At 31.0% G+C, this 10,993-nt stretch overlaps 2 protein-coding genes across 5 annotated transcripts; both read left to right on the top strand.

The window, feature by feature from the left end:
- The first annotated feature begins 73 nt into the window (after nt 1–73).
- On the top strand, nt 74–3,915 carry LOC140982556 (probable E3 ubiquitin-protein ligase RHB1A). 4 transcript variants are annotated; one of them, XM_073449113.1, is made up of 5 exons: nt 74–461; nt 1,768–1,907; nt 2,244–2,670; nt 3,073–3,182; nt 3,285–3,915. In XM_073449113.1, exons 2-5 carry the CDS (start codon nt 1,839–1,841, stop codon nt 3,315–3,317), a joined length of 639 nt encoding a protein of 212 aa, XP_073305214.1. In that variant the 5' UTR covers nt 74–461; nt 1,768–1,838; the 3' UTR covers nt 3,318–3,915. The 4 variants fall into 4 exon arrangements, with proteins under 4 accessions (XP_073305214.1, XP_073305215.1, XP_073305216.1 ...); XM_073449114.1 differs by lacking the exon at nt 74–461 and adding an exon at nt 469–574 and having other exon boundaries at nt 1,766–1,907; XM_073449115.1 differs by lacking the exon at nt 74–461 and adding an exon at nt 582–758 and having other exon boundaries at nt 1,766–1,907.
- Nucleotides 3,916–9,434: 5,519 nt separating this feature from the next.
- Nucleotides 9,435–10,678, top strand: LOC140983256 (uncharacterized). The gene is made up of 3 exons (XM_073450215.1): nt 9,435–9,675; nt 9,919–9,994; nt 10,107–10,678. Exons 1-3 carry the CDS (start codon nt 9,667–9,669, stop codon nt 10,493–10,495), a joined length of 474 nt encoding a protein of 157 aa, XP_073306316.1. The 5' UTR covers nt 9,435–9,666; the 3' UTR covers nt 10,496–10,678.
- Nucleotides 10,679–10,993: the final 315 nt, after the last annotated feature.

Here is a 10,993-nt window from a genome sequence, read left to right as displayed (position 1 = left end):
CCAAAATTTATACAAAATCTGTTTAAATTTTTTCCTGAAATCTATTCACAAAGACCAAATCAACATTCAAAGAAGGTTCTTGTCTCTTTTTTTGGTCCTCTCCCGATTAATGTCCTCAGGTAAGAAGAAATAATTTCTAAAAATTATATTTTTTTCATCTGTGTATATTTCTTGTTTTCATCTTATTGAGTTCGAGTTCAGTTTGAAAAAAATTCGAAGTCCTCAAAACTAGCCGTCCCGTGTATTCTAACTTATGACTGGCTATGAGTTGAATTGACTCGAAATGGTGGGTCAGTCCTCTCCGGAACTGGTTCGGACGTGTTCATATCCAACATTTTTGAGCATATAGATATTATTTATACGAATTTTGATAAAAAAAAGAGTAAATTTTTCCTGATAGTTTCCAACTATCCAAAGTCGGTTTCCTTTCATTCACCACTGATTCAATCCAGCCAAGTGGAGTGTTTGAATACAGCAGCATACACCATCACACGCATACGTACATTTTTATATGCATATGCACGAGTTATTATTTTATGATATGATGCTCGTCACGGAGCAGGATTCCTTAAATGTGATCAAGTTTTTGGAATTTTTTTTTAATGATTATAAGTTGTATTGAATTCGTTTAGCTGATTTTCAGTTCGGCCTTTTTATTTTGTGATTTGAATCCAAATATGGGGGCTTTTGGTTTTCTGGAATTGAATTGCTGGTCTTTGTTTCAAGTTTTGTAGCAAAAACACTATTTCTTCCCCTGCGTATGACCTCTGACTCTGATTAGCTATCTTTTGTATGAGTTTAAATTAGGTGGCCATTTAGTGAGGAATTATGCCTTATTTTTTAATGGGGTTTTGTGGATTGTTGTGGGGAAATGATTGAAACCATGGTTAAATCAGTTTGGGCAATTAGCTTTCTGACTTCTGTTCCTGGTATCATAATGATTATCTAATATTTTGCATTTTAACAATCTTTCCACGCCCTTTAGTTTTGGATTCGAACTATTGTAATGAGATGAAAATCATAGCCGTTAAGAATTTGTAGACTTGTGGCTCGATTGGGAATTTGGGATAGAAAGAGGATCAACGAAATCGTGTATATTTAAAATATGGTGAGAGGTGGGTGATGGCTGTTGGTAAGCTGATTTTATTGAAGAAGGTGGATGATAACAACCATGGGGGATGCTTGTTCATGGACAATGTCTAAATCCGCTTGGAAACCTTGAATCAGCTGTAGTTTGTCTGTAAATGGATTATAAAATAAAATAATTATGACTGTTCATAAATCCGACTTCATTCTTATGGTCTAGAAAAATGTTAAATTCCTCGGTGGACAAAAATTAGAGAAAGATTGAACCTGAAACTTGCAAAGTTCTCATTACAGATTAATCTTTTTGAAAGTATGTTACTTTTGGTTATTCACTTTCTGAGTAACTCATCTGAGTATATGTTTTCAAAAGTATCGAGCCTCGTGATCTGCAGGCTCGTGGTTTAAGCTCTAACGAAAAGGTCTTGATAATTTAGTAACTTGTTGCTTGTCCGGATGTTATTTTGTGCTTAATAACTTGGGTTTCTTACTGTAACACATCCTTAGAATCGTATTCAAATATTTCTTTTAAAAAAAATTAAAGAATCGTATTATAATGAATGTAGCTTGGCTAATATCTTTTTAAGTAGTTAGGCACTTGTACATATGTTAACTGAGTATGGGCTTTCAATATGGTATTTTCCATTACTTTTGCTTCATGGTGTTTCTATTTTGTGTATAGAGAGAGGGAGGACAATGACCAAGTTTCTGGCGGCTCTAGGTGGACACAAAAGATAATTAAAGCTTCAGCGGTGATGGGAGGCTGCTGTTGTTGCTGTGCATCTGAGAGTCCTCAATTCAATAGGTCGCCTGCATGCTTTCACGTGAGTGATTTCTCTAGCCTCATATTAAGATCTCTACATATCTCATTGGTAGGAATAAATATTGATGTCCATTTTCTCCCTGGAAAATTAGGTTTAATTGCTAAAGCTTTTGGATGACTAAAAAAGATGGTTTTGAAATTGTTTTTCTATGTTTCTTCTGGATATCGATATTGCAGGTGGTGGTTAGTAAGTCTTGGTTTTTAATTTTCTTGTTCATCTAAGAGCTACATTTGTCGTCACCCCATATAGCACAACTTAAAAATCACCAATTGTATTATGGTTAATTTTTGTTCACCAATATCATTTGATTCTTTCTTGTGGGGGTTTTACTCGCAGTACCCAGTCTCTGAAGAGCGTGAGCCCTTATCATCTCACCATGCGACAGTCTCTACTGGACTTTTGGTTGATACAAATCTGGACACCACTATCGCAGATACTTACCGGCCACCACCTGCACCTCTACCATATGAAACAATTGTAGGATACCAACCAACCCCGTCAGTACATCAACAAAGTTCTGGAAATAAGATTGAGACTGCTTTGCAAAGCACAAACACTGAAATGGTTGGAGATACCAACTCTGGTAGTACTTTGGATGCTATGTTAAAGAACCTGGAATCTGATGAAAAGATGGAAACACATATTGAGCTTACAGCTTTAAAAGAAATGGAAGACAACAATTCTGGCGAACTTAAGAAGTCCAGTGAACCTTTTGTTCCACCGCTGCAAGATGAGGAAGACATTTGTCCCACTTGCCTCGAAGGTCTGACAAAAATTACCTTTGTAACTTCCTGCTGAACTTTCCCTCATGGCTCGTGTTTTTGTTCTCTCTAACAAATGAACACTGTAAACTTATTTATTTAAAGTTGAGCCATTTTCTTTTCCTATAGCGTTTTGGACAAGCAATATATATTTTTCTTAGGATTAGAATAGGAGGTCATGTGTTTGCACTCATGTAGGTACATTCTTTTCCTTTACCGGTTTAGTTGTTTACTTTACATCCAGGCGTCCCACGCCAATATTTGTATGTCTTATAGTCTCTGTTACCCCATATCCAGGCTGCATTTAGGGGATGTTAACATATAACTAATGTTGGATACCCGAAAATAGCTATAGTTTTTTGAGGCTATTATTGTAGTAATAACTTTCTTTCGCATCACTGCAGGATATGATGTGGAGAACCCAAAAATCATCACAAAATGTGATCATCATTTTCACCTTGCTTGCATACTGGAATGGATGGAAAGAAGTGATACCTGTCCTGTTTGTGATCAGGTTATTAAAATTGCTAACTATCATCATAAATAGCCGATTCTCCATTTCTTATGGAGCAGTTCTTTATCCCAAAAGCATTACTTAGATGTTTCTTGAATGCAGGAAATGGTCTTCAGTCCTACTATGGGAGGATAATTCTTAGAGTACTTATAAAAGAACTTGGGATGTTCAAATACAGGGGAGCAGTTCCGTTTTGTGCCCTGTTGCTGTCCCTGGCTTGGTTGTGATTTTCTAATTTTTTTTCCCCTGTGTTTATATATTTGTTCCATCCACTCATAGGAGTTCACCGGCTTTTAAGTTTTTTAAAAAAATGGATTTTGTTTGCAAAAAACAACCTTTTTTTCAATCATATATATGTGCGTAAATAAATGCACAAGCACATAGGAGATGACGAGATGAACATTGGCTGTGAGTGCTGAACTTTGTCCAGACCATTTGCTACCCTCTCCTTGCCATGTTCGCTCCAGGTCTCATGCTACACGATTGCGTTTCATCTCGTTTTTTATACATATAGTTAAGTGATACATGAGTATGGGTATCAGTTTTTGTTCCCTTCCTTTTAATGCTGTCAATTCCTTTTAATGCTGTCAATTCCAGTTGCAGGAATCTTGGTAAATGTTTTGACCTCCGTTGGTGTAGTTCTTAGAAGTTGATGGAGGTGTTGGAATATATTGGTTTTTGTATACGAGCACAAAATACTGAATTAGACTTCTGTCAATTATCAAATCAATTATATTTGATATACACTTCGTCAATGGTTCACTTAAAATCAATCAAAACCCCTTCCCAAACTGTACAAGCTTCTTCCAAAGTATACGATTTTCTTGATGTTGATGATGATATCTATATAGATAGATCTTATCTTCTTTTTTTTCCATCTTCTTCAGTGAATTTCTCTTGTGTATCAATTTCTTCTCTTTTTGAGGTTTCATCCATTGAATTTACAGACGAAGATTTATCATCTCTATGGGATTAAATCCCGAGTCTGAGTAGCATAGACGAAAATATGTCTAATTATGAATCTTCATTTAACAGTTTATAATGTGTGTGTACATTATTTGCTCAAATTATTTAAATAGATAAAAACTTGTAGTAGAGTAGGGTTTTGTAATATATATTATTGCATAATTATACTCTTTTAAATTATTTATTATCCTTTTAATTTTGATTGAGTTTAAGTTATTTGAAAATTCATGTTACAAATCCCAATTTAGTTGTTTTGAGTTTTATTTATTTATTTTTTCATGTCTTATAATAATTTTTAAATCACTAAAACTCCTATGAAATCATCTCACTGATAAATTTTTTGAGATATATTTTAAATTGATTCGATCTGATCTATAAAAAAATATTATTTTTTATTTTTCATTGTAGATATAGATCATATATAAAAATTTGTGAGATCGTATCATAAGAATAATATGATGTTTATTCTTTTAAATTAAAGTTGCACACTTTTGTTGAAGGTTTTGTTTTTTGGTTTTTTTTTTTATATCTACATATCTAAAAGAGGGAATAATGTGTTTTTTGGTCAGTTTGTGGTAAGTTGTCGGTTGCTCCCGTTATACGTGAGTCACATGCACCTCTCCACATATGCACCGACAACCATCTCCACAGGGATATCACATGTTTATAACTTGAGTGTCCGGTTTGTACAATTGAATTCTTCCGCTTGTTTGTCCTTCTCGTCATTCTCGTTCCCTTCGCTTCGACTCTTGCCTCTTTCACTTCGACTCTTGCACCTTTCGTCCGCTCTGTTTTCTGCCCAACGATGTGTCTTTCTTTTATATTGAAAATAGTAGCTTTTAATCCAACACGTATCAATAGTTGTTAATGACTCATCTAAAAAAACCACATCTTTTGCCATATATAGATATCTACTTACCTTATTTATTGCTTCAAAGTTAGTTAATTATTTTACCATACTTTCACTCTCTTTATTAGTTATATTTTTTGTTCATCATCAAATCTAATGGAAAACAACTCATACTGTACTTGTATCGACTGTGAACAATGTTACTACAACTGTCTATTTCAAAAATAAGTTGAAGTTATGATGAAAAGATTTTACTCCAACCCAGTATAGACTGTCATCTTCCGACAAGTGCTTACAATGGAAGCAAAGCTTTCTCTTTTGCTACAATATGCAACTGATATTGAGAAAGAATTAGATATCAAAGATATGCATGCATCAACATCAACAGATTGTCCACTAAATAAATAAACAAATGTTTTCCTTGTGCGGTAAAAAATGCTTAGTTATAAATTATTTGTATCTACCTATTAAGAATTTTAGTTCGTACTATATCTAATCTACATATATAAAAGTTGTTTTTCATTTCTTATTTCTATGAATTTTTTTTGCCTTGTAATACATTTACCCCTTTTGTAAATCCATTTTACATATAGCATACTAAAATTTGCTTTTTCCTTGCCATGAGGTTAAGATAATTCTATTTATATCTTTTCGTTTTTTTTTAATTAGCCTCTTGTTACAATGTTGTTATCGGTGGTTCTACAAATTCAATAAAATTCTATATTTTCATATCTTCGAAAAATAAAGTGGCAAGGCTAATAAATATATCACCTAAGCTCTTAAATATGAAGTAAAGAAATCCTCAATCATCTTTTAGTAATATTTATTTTAACAGTGTGTTTGGTTTTTTTATAAATATGAATTTGGATTTGGATTTGGAATTGGAAATTCAAGTATTTGAAATTTCATTTCGCGTTTGGTTTAAAATCTAAAAATGGTATTTACAAATCCATTTCTTGTTTGGCGAAAAAAGGATTCGAATTTGAAATTTTAAAATTTTACTAAGCTACTCTTACAGTGTGTTTGGTTCTTTATAAATATGAATTTGGATTTGGATTTGGATTTGGAAATTCAAGTATTTGAAATTCCATTTCATGTTTGGTTTAAAATTTAAAAATGATATTTACAAATCCATTTCTTGTTTGGAGAAAAAATGATTCGAATTTTGAAATTTAAAATTTTACTAAGCTACCCTTAGAAATCTTATCAGATTTGATGAAATTTGGATAAAAAAGTAATATATATGTTTTTAAAATCCAAATCACACCCAATCTTATCAAATTTGATGGGATTTGGATATACTCATTGAAATCCCATAAAATTCTAAAAAAATCCGAATTCTTTTTTTGAATCATTTTGCCAAACAGTAAAAATAGGATTTTGAAATCCAAATCTCATTAAATCCTCTCAAATCCCGGTTTCCAAACACACTGTAAGTATCCTCATCAATTATTCAATTATCACACAACCGTTAATACTCTAAAATACTAAAAAAATTATACTTAACATATTAATAAATCCATTAACATAATCAATATCAAATATCCAATAACCTTCTGAAAAAGTTCTCATCTGGTAGTAAAATCCTTATACAAACATAAAAAAATATCTTTCATTTATTAATGAAAAAAAACGATTTGCTGCATAACAAACTCGGGAAAATACCTCAAAAATTGAGGTTATCAAAACTATTTATTATTAAAAGTCTTATCATTCATCCTTTCGAATGGATTTAAAAAATATTATCACTCCAAAATGTATTTTTATTCTCTTGGACTAGACAGCTCACTTCATTTTCATCTAATATTATTTTACGTGAAAGCTTTCTCTTTCTCATTCGATTATTGAGTTTATGACGTAATTCTGATTGAGTACGAATTCGTCCACCAAACTTTAACACCATCATATCCTTTTACCAAAATATATTTAGGGCGATTAATTTCGTAAAGCATGTGTGTATATATAAAGAGAGTATATATATATACACACACACACAATAGTTTGATATATCGTTTATTAATCGATGAAAATCTTATAGACGTCACAAGATGCATGTAATTATATTTTGAAATGTCATATCGATTGTTTTTCACGTGTATATATATATATATATATACACACAAAGCAAGATATTTGCGAGAATATCTTGTGGAATGTCATACAATACTGAATTAACTGTTTTCACGATGTCCATCTGAACATCTACTCGAACGTAAAAATAAATAAATAAATACAGAACAATATGTTCTCGAAAACACCATCGACATATTTGATACAACGTTGTGTGAAAAACAATCGATGTGACATTCCAAAATATAATTACATGCATCTTGTGACGTCTATAAGATTTTCATCGATTAATAAACGATATATCAAAAGTATATATATTGTCGAATAGTTGATGAATTGGATCATGATCATCCAAGATTAATGACACTTTTCTTGTAATTGTTTTTTCGAATCGAAAACGAAAGTGGGCCAATCATGTTAGAGCCAACGCGTCATAACTAATATGTTAGCGTCTTGGAAGGAAAAAGAAAAATAGTTGTGTTAATGATAAATTATATTCTTTTAAATATGGATTTTGTATATTTATCAAATATTATATGTAAAATTATCTTTAGAATTTATAATTATGGAGTTGTGGACTAATTCGAACAAAAAAAAATCAAATTATTTGTAATAGATTATTATATTTAAATATATTAACGTGTCAAGCACAATTAATCAATTAATTATGTGCCCACAATGTGTGTAATGGGTTCAAATAAAGTAAAATTTTATTAATTTTTTGACATAATAGTAAATCAGTGATGCATACGCCACTCACTTGATAGCTAATAAATTTAGTTAACGACAAATTTAAAGTCAGTGTACATTATAGCATATGTATTTTATTATACATAAAAATTCTTATAAGATTATCTCACCAGTCAAATCCGTTATACATATCTTTGATCCGACCCATGAAAAATATTAATTTTTATATCAAAAATATTATTTTTTGTATTGTAGATATGAATCTCATCGACACATCTAACATATATATTGACATGTAAGACCTTCTTACAAGAATCCATCAATTCATATGATTAATAACTATGGTACATGCATGACGCTCGTATTTATAAAGTTAAAAGTATATTTATATATCTAAAAGAAAATCAAAATGTTATTTTTTTAAAAAAAAATTGCATTTATTATTAATACTAGCGTCTTAGTGCTTTTTAAATTTTTTTTTCTTTTTCAGTTTCATCGAAGTCAATTTTATGAGACGAATCTCCAACCCGATCCGGTTAATAAAAAATATTAATTTTAAGTCAAAATTATTAATTTTTTAGTAAATAGGAACCACATCAACTCGTCATACTAGAGTCTTCCTCTAGATAATATGATAATTATCAAAATAGAATGGGCCAATTTGCTGATCTATCAATCAAAGGTGACATACCAACGTACCAAGTTACCGGTTTAGCAGCCTCAAGTAATTATAGAAATTGGTATACACACTAAACTCAAATTAAAACATTAATTTATCGTATTTAATTGAACAGGTTTACCAGTATGTAGTGGAGGTAACATCCTCCATATTTTTACATGTATCTAAACATGAATAGATCATACAAATAATATAATATGTTAGGTGTAATAATTGTCTTTGTTGTTGGTTATAACAATCGAAACATGATATTTGACTGTTGTATGATTTAAAAGATTTGAGTTGTATTTTTACCATCAGCAATAATTTTTGGTAAAACGACAAACGTTCAGTCTTATATAATATATGTACTCGAGATTCATATAGTTAATATTTATTTAACCAATGAAGTATTTCTTACAAGTAATATTTAGCACACCAAATTGGAATTATTAGCAGCATCTNTTGTTTTTGTTTTTTTAATACCGCACATGTGTGTGTATATTTATATGTAGACACACACATGAACCCAATATTAACGTGCATATACAAATAAGTCTATACATATATGTATATGTATGTATTTCATTTAGATTTTAACCTGACCCGATTAATTTTTTTCAGTTTTTATTTTCTTAAAAACAACGACATACATTCCTTGAATAAAAAAACATCAACATGAACAATTAATATTTCCTGACAAAGAAAGGGTACAATTTCATCCACAAAATGGCCTTTAGATTTTCCGAGGGAGACTAATTTTAGTCAAGCGTCTAACCTTGACAAATAGAATCCATATCCTTCCCACTCAAACTAACATAACTATTTTTAAAAACACAAAAACTCATATGAGTCGTCTCACAGATCAATTTAGTGAGACATATTTCTGACCTGACTCGATACATCAAGAGTATTATTTTTTACTATACATATGAACAGAATCGACTTGTCGTAGTAATATAAATCCGTGAGACCATCAAACATGATACCTACTACTCTTTTAAAAAATTATATATTATTCTATCTTTCTATCTCATTTTACTATTATAATTATTAATTTATAAACCATCCCTGATAGTATTTCTATTCACACTTTGAAAATGATTTCGATCATCAGCAATTCTTGTTCTTTAACTTCTTTTTGTGTATTCTAAATATTTCCACAAATCTGTTCACAATTCCCACTACTTTACTTGAATTTTCGTTTAATTTCTCCTATTAATCAAGGATTCTCAACCTGATCCTTCAAGATGTCAAAGGTAATTTCCCTACAAAATCTTTGATTTTGTTCTTGTTTTGTACCTTTTTTTAAAAATTATTTTGGATACGTACTTCTTCATTTCTTGTTAATTTTCTTCCAAAGTTTTTCATATATTAATTCTATTTTAATTAATAAGATTTCGTGAGTCTTTTTTCCGAGTTCTCTTGTGTTCTTGATGCAAATTTATGCTTGATTGACCAAAAGTTTTTGAGACTAATTCAAATATATTTGTTGAGAACAGAAAGTGGTATTGAAGTTGGAAATACATGATCACAAAGACAAACAAAAGGCATTGAAGGCTGTTTCAAGCCTTTCAGGTAAAAAAAATCAATTATTTTAGCCCGTTCTGTCCTTTCTGCGACGGTCACGGCGAACCATATAAACGAAATATTCTTAATATTACGATTTTAAACTTGAATATAATTACAGGGATTGAATCTATTGCCATTGACATGAAGGACAAGAAACTAACTATAGTCGGAGAAGTCGATCCAATTCAAATCGTAAGCAAATTGAGAAAGCTATGGACCACACAGATTCTAACAGTCGGTCCGGCGAAAGAACCAGACAAGAAAAAGGAAGAAGAAGAAAAGAAGAAGAAAGAAGAAGAGAAGAAGAAAGAAGAGGAGAAGAAGAAAGAAGAAGAGAGGAAGAGAAAAGAGAGTGAACAGATTGCAGAACTTTGGAAGAATTACAGGAATTTGAATCCTGCAGCAGCTGCAGCTTACTTTCATCAATATCATCCAAACAATAACAGTTTGCAGCACTATTATTCCCACATTTCTGAGGAGAATCCCAGTTCTTGTGTCGTTTCTTGAATATCATTTGATCTACGTATAAGCTAGTTTTAGTGTGTGTATCGCGTTGTAATATTTCATGCATGTACATATGTTGTATGTACATTCACATTGTATATACCAACATATGAGTTTCACGTGTGTTGTCGCGTGTGTTGTTGCATTTGTATAATATAATATATGAATATACATGATATATTTTTATTTTTATTTAAAAAAAATTGATATGGTTTCGAGTTTTTATATAACAAAGAATTTTAAATACTTGATATATTTAAGATTTTTTGTATCTCGAACGATGGAGCTGGTCAGGAAAAAATTGGTGGAAATCTTGAAGAATGAAATCGAAATTATATCAAATACTAGGTTTGATATGATAGTGGTAATAGCTTGTTGGAAGAGAAGTGTAGTTAGTTAAGAATATAAAGAAGAAATTGAATTATATTCATTCAATTTGACATTTATCAATGAAATTTCTATTTTCTTCCTTGAATTCTTGGCCTTTTCTCCCTTCTAGAG

This window comes from Primulina huaijiensis, chromosome 8 (genome assembly GCF_012295235.1).
Source record: "Primulina huaijiensis isolate GDHJ02 chromosome 8, ASM1229523v2, whole genome shotgun sequence".
Lineage (NCBI taxonomy): Eukaryota > Viridiplantae > Streptophyta > Magnoliopsida > Lamiales > Gesneriaceae > Primulina > Primulina huaijiensis.
The sequence above is the reverse complement of the archived record's forward strand: the minus strand, read 5'-3'. Positions and strand labels throughout refer to the sequence as shown.